Source organism: Borostomias antarcticus (genome assembly GCF_949987555.1).
Source record: "Borostomias antarcticus genome assembly, chromosome: 3".
Lineage (NCBI taxonomy): Eukaryota > Metazoa > Chordata > Actinopteri > Stomiiformes > Stomiidae > Borostomias > Borostomias antarcticus.
The window spans coordinates 23,390,545-23,410,963 of record NC_140236.1 but is presented as its reverse complement, the minus strand read 5'-3'; the positions used below and the strand labels follow the sequence as shown (position 1 = coordinate 23,410,963).

The 20,419-nt window shown below is 47.4% G+C and overlaps 1 protein-coding gene across 1 annotated transcript in view; it reads left to right on the top strand.

Moving 5' to 3' along the window:
* Positions 1 to 4,139: 4,139 nt before the first annotated feature.
* Positions 4,140 to 20,419, top strand: part of hck (HCK proto-oncogene, Src family tyrosine kinase) — a gene marked incomplete at its 5' end in the record, with an annotated part of 62,481 nt that continues 46,201 nt past the window's right edge. Inside the window, 3 exons of the mRNA XM_084436079.1 lie at positions 4,140 to 4,278; positions 6,338 to 6,434; positions 9,583 to 9,678. Of these exons, the coding sequence (XP_084292205.1) occupies positions 4,140 to 4,278; positions 6,338 to 6,434; positions 9,583 to 9,678 (332 nt within the window). The remainder of the gene's footprint in view (positions 4,279 to 6,337; positions 6,435 to 9,582; positions 9,679 to 20,419) is intronic.

Sequence of the window (20,419 nt, the reverse complement as noted above, 5' to 3'; positions counted from 1 at the left end):
GTTAGCCCTCTCAGCTGTGTGGCTGGTTTTTTCCTCTCGTCTCCCTATGACACTCCATGTTTAGTAATGAATAGCTCTTGACATTATATTCCTTTAGAACGGCGAGTTTGTTCTTGCATATCAGGCAGGTAGCATTGCCATTGAACTCCACAAAAAATACTGCAATGTCCATATTTATTGAAACTGTCTGTGTTCCTAACGTTAGTTAACCATGAAAACAGCCTCTCGACGGCGAGCTGCATTCCGTTCATTGTTCATAGTCGCGTGAGGATTGATTGCACCTGTGACTGCAGTATACATGTATGCAGCATTCACCTCGCGCTGCGCACAATAACAGCATTTTGCCCCACGTTTGAGCGACTTGAATTTCGCATTGTAGTCCTGGCTGCCGGCGCCGTTTACAATAAATTATTTTGCGGGTATGATATTTCTGACATCATGTCGCGGGCCGGATGGAGGGGTGGGGCGGAAATGGCCCGCGGGCCGCAAGTTTGAGACATCCAGGCTGAATCCCAAATCGCGCACTTAGGCGAAAGTGCAGAGCACTCGCGGCCTTGTGGCCTTATTACATGCGCGTTCCCGCTAAGTCCACAAGGTCTCAGGGTAGTACCAAAACGGAATTGCTAGGTCCACAAGTGCGCCACTGCCGCCATTTTGCGCACTTTAACCGCACTTACCGAAAGTCCGCAATTTCGCGGACTTAAGGAGCAGAAAATACCCACAGCCCACCGCGTCTCATGTGACACGGTGCTTGAGTGCATCCGAGTCATGATCCGAGTGCATCACACATAAATTATGACATTTGCAGATAACACAACATTTATCTTGAAATCCACATGCTGCAAACATATCCCACCCAACATCATTTTTTAATTATTATTAAATTAAAACAGACGTCAATCGGTCAATTTGCAGAGCCGAGCGGCGAGCTGAGGGGAGCGTCAGAGCAGCCTCTGCGTCGGAGGGACGCGGCAGCCAATGAAAACGAAGTGGGAGGGGCATTGAGCGAAACTGGCTTGGCACGCAGCTGGAAGTGCTGTCCCATTTAATTCACGGCCCTGCACCCTCTGGCCCTTCCAGCTGACGTCAATTAAGTGCTCAGGCCGCAAGTGCGAGGGGCCGCAAGTGCGGTTTGCGCACTCAAATTGGGATTGAGCTATCGACATTATAAAGAACTAGACTGGCCATTGTGCTGTAGAATTCCAATGGACTCAAGTCCGACGTGGCAGCCATCTTGTGCAGGGCATCTCACTATGTGACATCAATGATCCCACAGATTCACTGTGTATATTTTAAATGGTAGATGTTAGATCATCTGGGAGAAAGTCCCTGTAATTGTGCATAAGTGGCATTTCGTATCACTGGGATTAGCTGGAATGCTTGTATATTTATATTGTGACAAAAAAAGATTTTTATTGTGACTTGCCAAGAGATTATAGATGCAGTCCCCCCCTCCCCCGCCAGTATACTGTTAAGGTCTACTCTGTGTATCTGGTGTATTCTCTTAACTTTTCCATGATTTTTCTATAACGTCTTGATGACCATGGGAACCCTGATTCTCACTAGCATCAGTATCAACTAGAAAAAGCACGTAGTGGCTAAATGCCTCCGCCCAACAATGCAAGTTGCAGTTAACATTCATTTGGTCTTGAGAGAGGGCCCCTGTGTTGATGTGGATGGTGCTTGTGTACGCTAGCTTGCTGGTATTCTAGCTGTAACACTAGCTTACACTAATGCTAGCTAGCATTACAGCTAGAATAGCTAATGCTAATGCTAGCTAACGCTAGTGAACGCTAATGCTAACGCTAATACTAACGCTAATGTGTTAGAATTAGCATTAGCTAGCTAGCATTAGCTAGCTAGCTAGCTAGCATTAGCTAGCTAGCGCTATCTTTATTGTTAGCGTTAGCATTAGCGTTATCTAGCTAGCGTTAGCGTTCGAAAGTGCCTTTTGTTTGACCTTGACCTTTGACATTTGAGATATTCTTGAGATATCATGTTCAGTAGGCCAAAAACACCTTTTGTGATGTCAGTGACCCTTGACCTTTGACCCCCACAATGTAATCAGTTAATCCTTGAGTCCAACTGGACATTTTACCTAAATATGAACTAATTCTGTTAAGCCGCAAAATACAAGTTTGACAATTAGCTATATGAGGGACTATCTCTATATACCCGCATAAAACAAGATACTACATTATATAAAACTGTGTTAATAGTCGATGTGAGTGGAATAAATTAAGTTTTCCGTGTAATGTTAGCTTGGGGCAGCTAGACTAGTCTGTTATCCAAACCAGTTAGCTATGCAATTTAATTGTGAGATAAGTAAATAATTACCATTATAATACCCATATTAGGCTACCATTCTCTTCCCGCACACGCCTGAGTATTCATAAAACCTTAAAAGGCTAGTCTAACTGTATTTAGGCTGATACTAAAATATTATAAGAGTCACTAGTCACGTACCGAACAAAATGACTAGCAGCTCTGAAGCCCAACAGTAACATGTTCCAAATGATGCCCTGCATAACATGGCAGTCTCGTCGGATGAGTCTAAAGGGGGCGTGGCCAGTCTAGTTCTTTATAATGTCTATGGTTTGAGACCCCTGCGTCTAGAAGCACCTGGTCTCCCATGATCAATAAGCGGAAAGGACCTCTCGAATGAGGCTGCTGCTAATGTATAACAATTAGTGCTGTCAATCAATTAAAAAGGGGGAGGGGTATAAGCCTAGGAATAAAGAAATGCATGACAGAGTGGTTAGAGGAATCACAGTTCTGTGGAAAGACACTTCATCACTGCAATGTGTACACACAACTTCAGTTTGATCTAAACTTCAATCTGGAAGCTTTCTCAAATGAAATTTTCCATTCAGCACACCGGGGGATGTCTCCTCAGTCATCTCAGCGAGTGTTTACATGAGTGTTTACCCTCCTGAATTACTGAAAGGCATGTGAACCGCAGAGTTAATAATTTTACATGAAACTCAGAGTGAAGACGGCAACATTGGTTGACTTGCTTTTGTGTGTAGCTTGCTAACTGATTCCATTTTAAGGTGATAGATGCAGTTGTGCTTGGCAGTTAAGGGATCTGATTGGGATATTGTTATGAAACTAGCAACGATTAGCTGATGGGCTAACGCCAGCTGTGCCAAACCCAGCTGGCGTAAATAGCAGTGACGATGCCCCGTGAGCTTCTCTGTTGTTCTCAACAATTCTAACTTCGTTTTGGGCGTCACACTGCATCACGTTTGCACAGCATTGTGAGATTTTTATTGTGCTTCCATTGAAGCATCGATGTATTAACAGCAGAATAAACCTGCAAATGGCTCCTACAAGTTTACACTGGCATCCACCACTTCATCCAACAAGTTTACACTGGCTTCTACACTGGGACATGTTTACTGTAGTTAGTTAGTTAGTTAGTTAGTTAGTTAGTTAGTTAGTTAGTTAGTTAGTTAGTTAGTTAATACGTTTAATTATTTGGTTGGTCAGTGGGTTGGTTGGTTGGATAGTTTTCGGTTAGTTAGGTTGGTGGGTTGTTGATTAGTTAGTTATTTGATTGGTTGGTGGGTTGGTTGGTTGGATAGTTATTCAATTGGTTAGTTAGGTTTGTGGGTTGGTTGGTAACTTAGTCGGTGGTCAGTTAATTCAATCTCAGTTCAGGTCAAACGATGTGTACCAACTGCTCTATAGCCTATGAGCTTCACATGTTATATAAACTGTGAATGGCTCTCTATAGTCAGTACATAGAGTTAACACTGTCATGGTGCTAAAGTACTTTCACACTGACTCTCTCTCCACCCAGCCTGCACACTGGGTGTAACACTGATATCAGGGTCAAAGTATTATTCCACCTTGTTCCTGATTCCTGTCACTCTGCATCATAAATATGTCTGCCTTTCTGACTATGGGAGTACTGTCTCAGCCCTGCGTTCTATGTGTATCCAACAGCAACACATCCTGAATGATAATACTGAACACATTTTTAACTGTCTGTCTGTCTGTCTATTCTCTTTGACTGTATGTCTCTTCGTCTCTTTGACTGTCTGTGTGTGTGTGTGTGTGCGTGTGTGCATATGTGTGCGTGTTTGCGTGTGTGTGTGTGTGTGTGTGTGTGTGTGTGTGAGAGCAGATCCACCATGGGCTGTGTGGGGTCTAAGCGGGAGCAGGAGCCCCCCAGTAAGGTCCTGGGCAACGAGGAGCCCCAGAACCGAGGAGGCCAGACCCCCCACTACGTCAAAGACCCCACGCTTGGGAGCTCCAACAACAAGGCCGTGAGTAGGGGTGGGGGGTTGAGTAGGGGTGGGGGGGTGAGTAGGGGGGGGGGGGGTGAGAGTAGGGGTGGGGGGGGTAAGAGTAGGGGTGGGGGGAGGTGAGTAGGGGTGGGGGGGATTAGGGGGCAGTCCGGGGGGGGGAGTAGAGGTGGGGGGGATTAGAGGCAGCTTGGGGGGGGGGGGTGCTGGAAGGCTATCATCATCAGGTAACAGTTTCATGTGGTCACTACTTCCTGTGTGCAAACTGTCATGACAGCTAGAAGTTCCATCACGCCACTATGAGGAACAGGTGGTGACAGAACAGGAACAAAGACATGAGCCCAAACAGTCTGAACCTCTGCATACTTTTCAGCTCACTGTCAACTGTCTGGTGTGCCTGTCTGTCTTTCTGTCTGTCTGTCTGTCTGTCTGTCTGTCTGTCTGCCTGTCTGTCTGTCTGTCTGTCTGTCTGTCTGTCTGTCTGTCTGTCTATATATATATATATATATATATGTGGAGGTCAATGACGTAAAGGTGTCCCATGTCATTTAGTACTCCCCCCAAAAATGGAAATATAAATACCCAGAATATAACCACCCAGAATAAATGACATTATTTTATTTTGAATACCACATTTTTTGAAAAAAATACTCAGCGTTACACTGAATGACATAAATGTCACTGACCCAGTATATATCTAGTAGATCATATATCAGTTCAATTCAGTGGGTCTTATCGTCATGGGAAACATTCAGAATGTTTACACTGCCAAAGCAAAAATACAAATATAAAATGAAAACGAAACAAAGTAACAGAAACAGATGTAAACATTACACTCCAAAAGCCTCAAAGAAATAGAGACATCCAAAAAGTTGCTATATTAATAATTAAGCATACAGTTCAACAATGTGCAAATCGTCTTAAGTGCAAAGGGCAAGGGTAAAAAAAATAAGGATGTAACAAAAATATAGGTACTTATTAAAATACTTCATTAGCTAGTGTATCCACAATGCTTGTAAAATGTTTACTACTGTATGTACAACGTAGCTCTCATTCTCTGCTCCTACAGAACAGAACCACCTCCATCCCTCCTGCAGCCTCCCCAGCGGAAGGTGAGTGGTCAGCAGAAGGGGAGTGGTCAGCCAGGCCTCTGGGGGGTGTGGTCAGCCAGGCCTCTGGGGGGTGTGGTCAGCCAGGCCTCTGGGGGGTGTGGTCAGCTAGGCCTCTGGGGGGTGTGGTCAGCCAGGCCTCTGGGGGGAGTGGTCAGCCAGGCCTCTGGGGGGTGTGGTCAGCCAGGCCTCTGGGGGGTGTGGTCAGCCAGGCCTCTGGGGGGTGTGGTCAGCCAGGCCTCTGGGGGGTGTGGTCAGCCAGGCCTCTGGTGGGTGTGGTCAGCCAGGCCTCTGGGGGGAGTGGTCAGCCAGGCCTCTGAAGGGAGTGGTCAGCCAGGCGCCTGGGGGGTGTGGTCAGCCAGGCCTCTGGGGGGTGTGGTCAGCCAGGCCTCTGGGGGGTGTGGTCAGCCAGGCCTCTGAAGGGAGTGGTCAGCCAGGCGCCTGGGGGGAGTGGTCAGCCAGGCCTCTGGGGGGTGGACGCTGCTGCAGCTACCGGCTGATCAGGGGACTGTGCTACAGAAGCCAGAGACTGGTCTGAGACCTGTGTGGTGTGTGTGCACGGCGTGTGTTTTGGTGTCAGTGTGTGTGTATGTGTGTGTGTGTGTTTGTATGTGTGTGTGTGGGTGGGTGGGTGTGTGTGTGTGTGTGTGTCTGTGTATGTCTGTGTGTGTGTGTGTGTGTGTGTGTGTGTGTGTGTGTGTGTGCAGTACAGTACAGACATGTGACGGGAAGGATGGTAGTGGCTTGTGGGTTTGGGGAGTCCTGATCACACCACTCTGCTGCTCTCTGAACTACTTATCTACTCTACTGATAGTTGTGTCTCTCCTATGAAGTATTTAGCCCATGTTTATTACACATATACACACATACACGTGCGCAAACACACACACACATACACAAATTAACACAAATGCAAACACACACCGACCCTCATCAGTGTGAGAAATCCCTCTCTGCTATCCCACCATGCAACAGGAGCGGACATCATCGCCATCGCCCTGTACGACTACGAGGCCATAAACGAAGGCGACCTGGGCTTCAGGAAGGGAGACCGACTACAGATCTTAGTGGAGTGAGTTTCTACATCTGTGGCTCCTCTATAAATATCACATCAACATGTTTCTCACAGATACGGACACTCTGAGATATGGGGCAGTTCCCTTTAAACTGCTGACCTCTATAACCCAATTCAATACAATTCAATTCAAATGGCTTTATTGATATGGGGAACAAAGCAAATGTGACAGCGGCTGGTGATTTGGTCCGCAACTCGGCAAACCCCGAAATGCGCTAAGGGGCAAAATAAATAAAAAAACATTTTTTTTTTTTTTTTTTGTATTACCAAAGTTGAAGTTGTGAAGAACCCACTCACTATAACAGACAACAGTTTTAGGTTCACGAAATACGTATAATTAGTCTGCAAACTAAGCTTGTTTTTAGCTGATTTCGAGTCGGGTTTGGGGACGGGCAGATCGATTAGCATGATTTGGTTTCATTGGCTATTGCTTCCGGGTTCTCCGCCCCCCACCCTTCCCCAACACGCCGGCTTTGTTTACATTCAGTCCCAAGTTTAACCATGGATGCTACAGCTTTTGCTAAAGAGAAGACGGGGATGGCATCCAGGACATGGAAAGAGTTTTAAGAGCAGCTAAAACTCCAGCAGAGCAGGACTCGTTCGTACACGGAGTTGTATTCTTGATGACCTGTGATACAGAGATGACTGTATCAACAAAGCAAGTTGCTACCAAGCGAGTACGACGTACCAGAACGACGTACCAGATTCACACCACTGTTGTCTGCCGCCAAGCATTCTGCTTTGCTTTGGGGTAAGCTGATCTTTATACTATCAGTGCTGTTTACATTACATTGACGTTAGTCGTTTAGCAGTAGCTCCTTTCTAAGTGACTAAGTCTAGCTAGCATAACAAAGGCACTAGCACTAACTAACAAAGGCTAGCTAGCTAACGTTAGCTAACATGCTAGTTAGCTGAGCTGTCCCTTCGTTCCTAAACTAGCCAGCTACCTAGCACAGGGACATGGCTATAGCTAGTGAGCTATCCCTTTGTTCCTAAACTAGCCAGTAAGGCAGCTAATATCCAGCCAGCTGCCTAGCACAGGGACATGGCTATAGCTAGTGAGCTAGCCCTTTGTTCCTAAACTAGCCAGCGAGGCAGCTAATATCTAGCTAGGTAGCTATATTATAGAGAGAAACAGAAAGAGAGAGCATGAGAGGTATGGTAGTCTGACACCTTTGTTTTTTGTTTTGGTTACAGGATGGCCTGTGAGGATTTGCAGCTCTCCCTTGGCCCCTCCATACCAGCCAGCAAGAAGATCACTATGCACTACAGCTTTGATTTTGCACAACAGGTGAGAATACGTTAATCCTATCATGCATTAGCTCGTCTATTTAATCAACACATTCTGGTACTATTTCATCTATATGGGGTGCCAGTACTGTGGGCAATAGTTTAATGTACTTTCTTCCTTCTATTATATTGCAGTTTTGATGCTGAGAGACCTGGCATGGTTGTGGCCAGAGAACACCGTGATGCACCGGCAGTCGAGTTTCAGCTGCTGCGCAAGCCTGCTGTCCTGCCCCCCAGAGAAGGTTTTCTTGTGCAAGCCCCACCCGGACTGGACATGGCCAGACAGACGTATCTCTTTGACAAGATCAGAGAGTTCTGTTCTGAGACGTCACATGTCCCCCGCCAAACTCCACAGCAGCTCAGAACAAGACTGTCCGCTTGTAGATTCACTGCAGATCATCAGGACGGACAGCACTGCAGGAGAAAGGCCACAGCCTTTTCCTGTTTGTATACTGAAGCGCTGCTTGTTCTCTTGCACAGACTTGCCCACACTTGCACAGACTGCATTGTCAGACTATTGAATACTGAGCCGAGTACTGTTGTTATTACCTTGAGTTTTGAGCTGGGGACTGTTATTACTTTGTTGTACACTTGATAACAATGAACACTATGCACCTTGTCTATAAAACAGACAACTGACTGTACACTTTAACACTTAGACTGTTGCCTTTTTTTGTACACTTTACTACTTATGCTTGTACTTTATATCATGTATGTGACAATAAAGAACGTTACATTTGAACTTCATCTTATATTGTGTTGTGAATGCAGTTAAGAACAAGATTAATACTGACTGAAAAGTGTGGGGTCATCAGTGAGAGAGCACCCCACTTGGCAGCCACTCTCAGGTAATACCCCAAGTTGACAGCCACTCTGACAGACAATACCCCAAGTTGACAGCCACTCTGACAGATAATGACAGATCGTCCAGTGGGGGAGTGGCTGGGGGTGGGGTTACCAGGCTATTGTTCACGCCCATTACCTGGCAGTCAGAGGTGTGAAAATGTTGGAGAACTTTGGAGGAAGATTTCTCAGCTAAGTTGATTTGGCAGTACTAGCATTCAAATAAGCATATCTTCTTCAACTATGTTCAGATTTCAATGTATGAGACCTCATTTGAAAGCTTACAATCTACACTTTCATAATCTGTAAAAAACGGAAAAATGACCTTTGCCTAGTTGAGGACCAAATTACCAGCGGCGGTCACAAATGTTTCCCAAAGCAAACATCACAAAAATCACACACACACACACACACACACACAGTTGTGTGTGTACAATAGTAACTGTTCTGTTTGTATCTGTCTTTGTACAGAGATCGGTGTGGTGCAGGGATACAGATTATATCTCTCTTTCCCCATTAACTTTCTCTCTCTCAAACTCTCTAACTCTCTCTAACTCTCTAACTCTCTCTCTCAAACTCTAACTATCTCTCATTCTCTCTAACTCTCTCTCTAACTCTCTCTCTAACTCTCTAACTCTCTCTCTCTAACTCTCTCTCTCAAACTCTAACTCTCTCTCTCTAACTCTCTCTCTCTCTAACTCTCTCACTCTTACTCTCTCTAACTCTCTCTCTCAAACTCTAACTCTCTCTCTCTAACTCTCTCTAACTCTCACTCCCTCTAACTCTCACTCTCTCTAACTCTCACTCTCTAACTCTCTCTCTCTAACTCTCTCTCTCTAACTCTCACTCTTTCTCTCTCTCCAACTCTCACTCTCTCTCCCTTTAACTCTTTCTCTAACTCTCTCAAACTCTCTAACTCTCTCTCTAACTCTCTCTCTCTCTAAATCTCACTCTTTCTCTCTAACTCTCACTCTTTCTCTCTAACTCTCTCTCTCGCTCTCTCTCTCCCCAGGTCAGGTGAATGGTGGAAAGCCAAGTCCATGAGCAGCGGTCAGGAGGGCTTCATCCCCAGTAACTATGTGGCCAAGGACAGCCTGGAGACAGAGGAGTAAGAGAAGGGCGGGGCCCCCAGGGTTTCCTGTCCCTGGGATCTCATCTCAACTTGCTGAGAATGTGTATACACTCTCTGAAAACAGAGGGCTACTGTATGTACACTGTTGTTCCAGACAGAATGTTTTTCATGTCAGACAGAATTGTTGTTGGTTCCAAAATGCAAATTTGACAGGGTTCTGTAGCTAGTTGAGTTCAGCATAGCTCAGGGTGGGGCGTAGTCCAGTGGTCTCACCAGTAGGGATGGGTATCGTTAGGATTTTTATGAATCCGATTCCGATTCCGGTTCTGCTTATCGATTACGGTTCCTAACGATTCCCTATTTCGATTCCAAAAATGGTAAAAAATAAGAGGTCAAATGTTTATTTAACAAAAGTAACTTTATTATTTTAAACCTTAGTCACTTTAAGACCTTTTATGGATAGAATAACATCCTCTCCTTTATTCCAACACAGTTGATCCATTTGTGGATAATATAGTGAGCTGCTTGTGTTTTTATTTTATATAAAAATAAATATAAAAATAAAAACATTAAAAATATATATATTCTGTATTCACCCAGGGTAGTAGTATTGTACGTCTTACTACTGACAATGACAGTAGTGTGATAAAAGCCTGTCTGAGCAGCATTGGGCCAAATACTATTTCAGTCGAGATCACTTTTGTCAAATTTGAACATTTATTATACAAGCGGCATAATACATAGCATATGGATTTTGGCGGTGTGCTCTGTCCGGGGGGGCCCCCTGCCTTCCACCGGCGTGGAAAGCGCGTTAGCAGGGGGAGGCAATCTAGGTGTTCCCCCCCTCTGGGCCAAGCCCTTGGCCCAGAGAGCCAGGAAGGGGGAACGGCATCTAGCCCCCTGCCTCAATGACGATCAGAGTGGGCCGCGATCGTGAAGACGCTCGGAGGTAACTCAGCCCACTAAGACCGTCAAAGAGTGCCACAGGAGGACTGCTGTACATTATAGTCCCTGGTCCCCACGGGCCGACGCTTCGTGGGTTCCGCGGGAGATACAGCCTAGTGTCTCTGCGTCCATGGCGCCCGGAGGGACCGCTGGATGGCCATTTGGAGACGTAGCGGCCCACGTTCGCCACGGAAAGCCACAGAGACCAGCTAGCGGCTACTCTGGCATCCACTAGCCGACGCTAGTGGAATGCTGCTGTACATTACAGTCCCTGGTCCCCACGGGCCGACGCTTCGTGGGTTCCGCGGGAGATACAGCCTAGTGTCTTTGCGTCCATGGCGCCCGGAGGGACCGCTGGATGGCCATTCGGAGACGTAGCGGCCCACGTTCGCCACGGAAAGCCACAGAGACCAGCTAGCGGCTACTCTGGCATCCACTAGCCGACGCTAGTGGAATGCTGCTGTACATTACAGTCCCTGGTCCCCACGGGCCGACGCTTCGTGGGTTCCGCGGGAGATACAGCCTAGTGTCTCTGCGTCCATGGCGCCCGGAGGGACCGCTGGGTGGCCATTCGGAGACGTAGCGGCCCACGTTCGCCACGGAAAGCCACAGAGACCAGCTAGCGGCTACTCTGGCATCCACTAGCCGACGCTAGTGGAATACCTGACAGACTACCCCGGACAGAGAGCAACAATGACAACAGATGACATCGACATACGCAGGAGGAGCAGGGGAGGAGGTGGGGCGAGCATGCAATGCACAACCAGCAGTAATGGCAAGCGCGAACAATGACATGTTTTGACAGCTTAAATACATGCGCTCTAGTGAGCTGACCAATGTTATGGCAGCTACAGTCAGCTGGTGCTGGCGTCATGCGTGACTGATTAACCTCAGCTGACCACCCCGGGCGTGACGTACGTGTCCTCGCCTGAATTTGCGTCGGAGACTTCATTTCAGTCGAGATCACTTTTGTCAAATTTGAACATTTATTATACAAGCGGCATAATACATAGCATATGAATTTTGGCGGTGTGCTCTGTCCGGGGGGGCCCCCTGCCTTCCCCCGGCGTGGAAAGCACGTTAGCAGGGGGAGGCAATCTAGGTGTTCCCCCCCTCTGGGCCAAGCCCTTGGTCCAGAGAGCCAGGAAGGGGGAACGGCATCTAGCCCCCTGCCTCAATGACGATCAGAGTGGGCCGCGATCGGGAAGACGCTCGGAGGTAACTCAGCCCACTAAGACCGTCAAAGAGTGCCACAGGAGGACTGCTGTACATTATAGTCCCTGGTCCCCACGGGCCGACGCTTCGTGGGTTCCGCGGGAGATACAGCCTAGTGTCTCTGCGTCCATGGCGCCCGGAGGAACCGCTGGATGGCCATTCGGAGACGTAGCGGCCCACGTTCGCCACGGAAAGCCACAGAGACCAGCTAGCGGCTACTCTGGCATCCACTAGCCGATGCTAGTGGAATGCTGCTGTACATTACAGTCCCTGGTCCCCACGGGCCGACGCTTCGTGGGTTCCGCGGGAGATACAGCCTAGTGTCTCTGCGTCCATGGGGCCCGGAGGGACCGCTGGGTGGCCATTCGGAGACGTAGCGGCCCACGTTCGCCACGGAAAGCCACAGAGACCAGCTAGCGGCTACTCTGGCATCCACTAGCCGACGCTAGTGGAATACCTGACAGACTACCCCCCAAAAGAACACACCAGCAACGCCGCGGCCCGCATGCGCAGAAGGGTTGACGGAGAGCGCTCTGACTGATGAACTGATGACTGAGGTACCCCCCAACCCAATGTCACAGTCCACTCATAGCTCTTTGGGCATCCAGAATATCCAGGACTCCAGGCCGTAGGTAGCGTTCATAAGCAGACGAAGACCATCGGCCCATGGACTTCAGGGTAGACACCGGGCGATGGCGGTGGTTGCCGCTCCTATGCGGAGGGAGTGTGCAGTGAAGACCATCGGCCCATGGACTTCGGGGTAGACACCGGGGCGATGCGGCGGCGGTGGTTGCCGCTCCTATGCGGAGGGAGTGCGCAGTGTACCGGTCCGGTGGGAGCCCACACGCCAGGCAGAGGGTGCGGAGTCCGGCGGCGAACCAGGCTCTGGTCATGGGCTTTGCCTCTCTCGTCATGAAGAGGGGCTCCCCCTCACCGGCCTGGGGCCAGCTCGTCAGGTAGGAGCTCATGGAGGACAGAGGACAAAACAAGGTGTTAGTGCCTGATAAGGAAACGTTCACGCCGGCACCGGCTCAGTCCGCCTTTGAATGCTGCAGGTGCAGGACGAAATAGAGCGCGTGCAACGTGACATCTGCCCGAGTGAGGTCGTGCGCGGGGTTGAATGACAATGTGCGTGTAGAATATTCACCGACCTTAAGAAACCCATAGAAAGCTGTGAGAATGACTGTTTCTAACATTAAATCCGAGTGACCACCAAAACACCCCTGCCTCAACCGTGCGATTAACCGATGAACGAGCGAAGGAGTGAAGGGAAGACGTATATCCATGCCTTGGGGATGCTCTTCGTGATGCCATTAAGGAGGAGCTGGACGGATCGGTTCCTCAGCAGAGAAACGGTGGAGGGGTCCAGGCATCGCATGTGGAATGAACACCTGCAACAATACTCTTAACCGACTGAGGCCGCAGCCGCCTAGACACGACACAATGAACTATGAATGCTGATAGTATTGAATATTCACAGGCATGACGTTTACATTGAATATGGAGCAGAACGTAGTGGACGCCGGGCCCCAGGTATCGTTCGTATGCCGATGAAGGGGTCCAGCAGCGCATGCGAATTTGTACGCCTGCTACGACATTTCGACCGATCGAGGCCGCAGCCGTCTGGATCCAACACGATGGACAATAAATGCTGATAAACCGAAACGCTAGCGGGCACGAAGGTTCATCAATGTGGAGCAGAACGCAGCGAAAAGAGACCATGCAGTCGCATTGGTCAATGCGGTCCGGGCCAGACCAGCTCTCATGCATCGGGCAGCGGATACAGTAGGGCACGAGGCATCGCTTGGTCCAGAACCATCCGCTGAAAAGGCAGACCAGGCCGGACAGGGCTGCCCGCAGCCGGGCACAGTCTGCAGAACTCTGTAAATCAAACAGGGAAGCGAGTCTGCGATTCGATCGTTGAGGCCGGGGACGAGGATGCGTGGAAAAGAATTTCCCCCTGCCCGGACAGCCATGCGAGCAGCGCATGAATTATTGACGAACGGAATGTACGAACGATCATAGTTGATAAATACACGGTGCACCGTTATGCAGAAGAGAAGCGTTTCCTAGACCACTGAGGGGCCCCGCAAAATATTAGCGACGATAGAGAAACTGCACGTCGCGCATAACACCCTATCCATCGTCCAGTCGACAAACCGATCATGTCATGCACGCAGCATTATAATCAGTGATTAGTCTTTGAAATAACGCAGAGGGCTAAATGCGAAGAGCAATGCAGAATCCCAACGCAGCGTAAAATGACACATCCGACATTGAAGCGTGACCAGCGCAGCATACATCCCTTTTACATTTAGAAATAAAAGCCCGTAAACCCTGCCCCAAACACCGCGGAGAGCAGGCGACGAACGTAAATGGTGGAAGGAATAAGCACCGTGTTAAACCAAAACAGCCAGGATAGTCGCGCACACGCAGCAGATTGCAGAGCATAATGGCTTGTATCAATTGATGACAATGCACAATTTACAGTACGTTGCCCTAAGGAACCATGCAGTAGCCCGATGCTACTGACCCGAACTATTTATAAAGCCAATAAACTGCAATATTTGGTAAGGCATCATCGCCGTCGTTGTCCCCGAACGAGGTTTGGACATGCCGAAGCAATCGGCCATACAAGCCAGGCCTTCCAGACAGGCGAGACAGCCTTAATATTATTATAATATTTATCGTTCCTTTATCTCTTTACTTACATTCATTTATTTATTTCTCATTTATCTTTATATTGTTTGTAGCTCCGGAAGCAATTTCGATGCGATCATGAACGTCAGGTCCCTACCAGAATATGTAGGGGTGGGACGTATACCCACCTCCCATGTCCTCAGGAAAGCGCATTGTGCCGCCTCAGGGCATGAAATGCGCTATAACAAGCTTAGATTGATTGATGGGGACACAGCTAGCATTAGCCACACCGAACGGCTAACGCTAGCTGCGTGGCGGCACTCGCAATCATGGGTGCTAGCGAGTAGAGTGCAGTACAGCTGGAACCCTCGGGCTGCAACAATGAACGCGAGAATCATGAGCTAGTATTAGCAATCTAACATAATGATGCCCCGACGTGCAACACGGGAACCTTGACGAACGCCAGCTAGTTAGCAACGAGCAGTACAGCCTGTCATGCAGCCAGCGAATCCACGAACGAGCCGCGAGGGGAGGACTTAGATGAACCAAATACATAACGAGAATCCACATAGCACGTCCACGCCCGAAACTGCAAACATTTCAATGGTGAATGCACCCGGCGTACATCGACAGTTGAGTAATGCGGCAGACGAGGCATGGACAACCTCGGCCTCGGAAGCTGGCGCTCCACGACGCCACTAAACGGACCCGCAAACCACGGACCGGAGAGACGATGCGGGCAGAGAGAAATGCAAGAGCAGAGAACGCGGAAGCAGCGAGGACACCGCGGGCAGCAGGTAGCAAACGCACCAAATCACAATATGAGCACGGAACGCGAGCAAGACGCGGAGCAGCGAGCGCGCAGAGACAAGCAATAGCAGTAATGGCAGCGGACGCCAGAGCAGAGAACGCGGAAGCAGCGAGCATGCAATGCACAACCAGCAGTAATGGCAAGCGCGAACAATGACATGTTTTGACAGCTTAAATACATGCGCTCTAGTGAGCTGACCAATGTTATGGCAGCTACAGTCAGCTGGTGCTGGCGTCATGCGTGACTGATTAACCTCAGCTGACCACCCCGGGCGTGACGTACGCGTCCTCGCCTGAATTTGCGTCGGAGACTTCATATCTACTGTAAACTGAATTCACTGCAAAACAGACTGACTTCTCCACCTTGTACCAGGCAGGAATCAGATGATTTGATAAAATATCTCTGGAGGGAGGAGTGTAGCTGGGATTTAGGGCCTTGGTTATCTCCCTGAAAATAAAGATTCAACATTACATAAGTATCTGTTACTGTACAATGTTAAAACGTTCTGTATCAAACGTTTTATTTTTTTTACCAACTTAAACCTCGCCCATTTCCAACCTAAATCCCATTATTTTAACCTACCTGAATGACGGAGATTCAACAACTGAGAAGGGATGTAGTCCTTTGACCACAAACATTGTGACCGTTCGGTGACACTCCTCTGTTTTTTCTTTTGTCAGCTTATTCTTTTTCGCCAACGTAAACGGGGTCTCACGTCTCTCTGTGCCGGGCTCTACCGGGGCTGCTGGCGATGTGCTAATGTTGCTACTAGTAGCTCATGCTGGTTGTAAGAGCCTAAATGCAGTGTTTTGAGTTATGAGTTTTTGGATCTAGTAATTAGGGCCCGAGCACTGGCGGTGCGAGGCCCTATTGAAACTCGAAGGATTATTATTCTCCTTCTCCTTCTTCTCCTCCTTCTTCTCCCCAAACAAATGCCTTTTTGGCGGCCTAAACATCGATGAAAACGGATGAAACTTTGCAGATACATCAGTCCCGGTGAAAATCGGATATTTCATTGGTGACGGAAATGGGCGTGGCAAAACGGCTCAAGAGCGCCCCCTGGAAAGTTTAAAATGGCGAGCCCCACCTTTCAGTTTGATGTAGGCAAACGAAATTCGGTGGGCATATGTATTTCATCGAGCCACACTAAAATGTCTCTTGGAGCTATACCCAACATGCAACAGGAAGTCCGCCATTTTGCTCTTAATGTGCCATTTTGTCCTTGTTTTGACCATTTCCATGCCTCGTACTTCGACGAACTCCTCCTACAGATTTCATCTGATCAACTTCATATCGGGTCAGCTTCATCTTAAGACGTTTGTGATCAAAAGTTATAAAAAAATTGAGTTTTCACCAAACACCCTTGCCGTGGCGCCCCGCCAAAGTTTGACATTTCGCCATAAAACACGAAGTCCTCATAACTCCTCCATACATTATCCAATTTGTCCGATATATCTCACGCTTCATGACGGTTCTGTCCTGAACACATCTATGTGTCAGTATTGCGTCATACTTATAGCGCCACCTATTGGTGAAACAGGAAGTCCCCATAACTCCTCCATACATTATCGGATTTGTCCGATATATCTCACGCTTCATGACGGTTCTGTCCTGAACACATCTATGTGTCAGTATTGCGTCATACTTATAGCGCCACCTATTGGTGAAACAGGAAGTCCTCATAACTCCTACATACATTATCCAATTCGTCCGATATATCTCACGCTTCATGACGGTTCTGTCCTGAACACATCTATGTGTCAGTATTGCGTCATACTTATAGCGCCACCTATTGGTGAAACAGGAAGTCCTCATAACTTCTCCATACATTATCCAATTTGTCCGATATATCTCACGCTTCATGACGGTTCTGTCCTGAACACATCTATGTTTCAGTATTGCGTCATACTTATAGCGCCACCTATTGGTGAAACAGGAAGTCCTCATAACTCCTCCATACATTATCCAATTTGTCCGATATATCTCACGCTTCATGACGGTTCTGTCCTGAACACATCTATGTTTCAGTATTGCGTCATACGTATAGCGCCACCTATTGGTGAAACAAGAAGTCCTCATAACCCCTGCATACATCATCAGATTTGCACCAAATTGCTGACGCTTCATGAAGGTGGCCTTCTGAACCCATCTATGTGTCGGTATTGAGTCACACTTACAGCGCCACCTACTGGTGAAACAGGAAGTCCCCATAACTCCTCCATACATTATCGGATTTGTCCGATATATCTCACGCTTCATGACGGTTCTGTCCTGAACACATCTATGTGTCAGTATTGCGTCATACTTATAGCGCCACCTATTGGTGAAACAGGAAGTCCTCATAACTCCTACATACATTATCCAATTCGTCCGATATATCTCACGCTTCATGACGGTTCTGTCCTGAACACATCTATGTGTCAGTATTGCGTCATACTTATAGCGCCACCTATTGGTGAAACAGGAAGTCCTCATAACTTCTCCATACATTATCCAATTTGTCCGATATATCTCACGCTTCATGACGGTTCTGTCCTGAACACATCTATGTTTCAGTATTGCGTCATACTTATAGCGCCACCTATTGGTGAAACAGGAAGTCCTCATAACTCCTCCATACATTATCCAATTTGTCCGATATATCTCACACTTCATGACGGTTCTGTCCTGAACACATCTATGTTTCAGTATTGCGTCATACGTATAGCGCCACCTATTGGTGAAACAAGAAGTCCTCATAACCCCTGCATACATCATCAGATTTGCACCAAATTGCTGACGCTTCATGAAGGTGGCCTTCTGAACCCATCTATGTGTCGGTATTGAGTCACACTTACAGCGCCACCTACTGGTGAAACAGGAAGTCCCCATAACTCCTCCATACATTATCGGATTTGTCCGATATATCTCACGCTTCATGACGGTTCTGTCCTGAACACATCTATGTGTCAGTATTGCGTCATACTTATAGTGCCACCTATTGGTGAAACAGGAAGTCCTCATAACTCCTACATACATTATCCAATTCGTCCGATATATCTCACGCTTCATGACGGTTCTGTCCTGAACACATCTATGTGTCAGTATTGCGTCATACTTATAGCGCCACCTATTGGTGAAACAGGAAGTCCTCATAACTTCTCCATACATTATCCAATTTGTCCGATATATCTCACGCTTCATGACGGTTCTGTCCTGAACACATCTATGTGTCAGTATTGCGTCATACTTATAGCGCCACCTATTGGTGAAACAGGAAGTCCTCATAACTCCTACATACATTATCCAATTCGTCCGATATATCTCACGCTTCATGACGGTTCTGTCCTGAACACATCTATGTGTCAGTATTGCGTCATACTTATAGCGCCACCTATTGGTGAAACAGGAAGTCCTCATAACTTCTCCATACATTATCCAATTTGTCCGATATATCTCACGCTTCATGACGGTTCTGTCCTGAACACATCTATGTTTCAGTATTGCGTCATACTTATAGCGCCACCTATTGGTGAAACAGGAAGTCCTCATAACTCCTCCATACATTATCCAATTTGTCCGATATATCTCACGCTTCATGACGGTTCTGTCCTGAACACATCTATGTTTCAGTATTGCGTCATACGTATAGCGCCACCTATTGGTGAAACAAGAAGTCCTCATAACCCCTGCATACATCATCAGATTTGCACCAAATTGCTGACGCTTCATGAAGGTGGCCTTCTGAACCCATCTATGTGTCGGTATTGAGTCACACTTACAGCGCCACCTACTGGTGAAACAGGAAGTCCCCATAACTCCTCCATACATTATCGGATTTGTCCGATATATCTCACGCTTCATGACGGTTCTGTCCTGAACACATCTATGTGTCAGTATTGCGTCATACTTATAGCGCCACCTATTGGTGAAACAGGAAGTCCTCATAACTCCTACATACATTATCCAATTCGTCCGATATATCTCACGCTTCATGACGGTTCTGTCCTGAACACATCTATGTGTCAGTATTGCGTCATACTTATAGCGCCACCTATTGGTGAAACAGGAAGTCCTCATAACTTCTCCATACATTATCCAATTTGTCCGATATATCTCACGCTTCATGACGGTTCTGTCCTGAACACATCTATGTTTCAGTATTGCGTCATACTTATAGCGCCACCTATTGGTGAAACAGGAAGTCCTCATAACTCCTCCATACATTATCCAATTTGTCCGATATATCTCACGCTTCATGACGGTTCTGTCCTGAACACATCTATGTTTCAGTATTGCGTCATACGTATAGCGCCACCTATTGGTGAAACAAGAAGTCCTCATAACCCCTGCATACATCATCAGATTTGCACCAAATTGCTGACGCTTCATGAAGGTGGCCTTCTGAACCCATCTATGTGTCGGTATTGAGTCACACTTACAGCGCCACCTACTGGTGAAACAGGAAGTCCCCATAACTCCTCCATACATTATCGGATTTGTCCGATATATCTCACGCTTCATGACGGTTCTGTCCTGAACACATCTATGTGTCAGTATTGCGTCATACTTATAGCGCCACCTATTGGTGAAACAGGAAGTCCTCATAACTCCTACATACATTATCCAATTCGTCCGATATATCTCACGCTTCATGACGGTTCTGTCCTGAACACATCTATGTGTCAGTATTGCGTCATACTTATAGCGCCACCTATTGGTGAAACAGGAAGTCCTCATAACTTCTCCATACATTATCCAATTTGTCCGATATATCTCACGCTTCATGACGGTTCTGTCCTGAACACATCTATGTTTCAGTATTGCGTCATACTTATAGCGCCACCTATTGGTGAAACAGGAAGTCCTCATAACTCCTCCATACATTATCCAATTTGTCCGATATATCTCACGCTTCATGACGGTTCTGTCCTGAACACATCTATGTTTCAGTATTGCGTCATACGTATAGCGCCACCTATTGGTGAAACAAGAAGTCCTCATAACTCCTGCATACATCATCCGATTTGCACCAAATTGCTGACGCTTCATGAAGGTGGCCTTCTGAACCCATCTATGTGTCGGTATTGAGTCACACTTACAGCGCCACCTACTGGTGAAACAGGAAGTCCTCATAACTCCTACATACGTTATCCGATTTACTCAACATTTCTCACGCTTCATCAA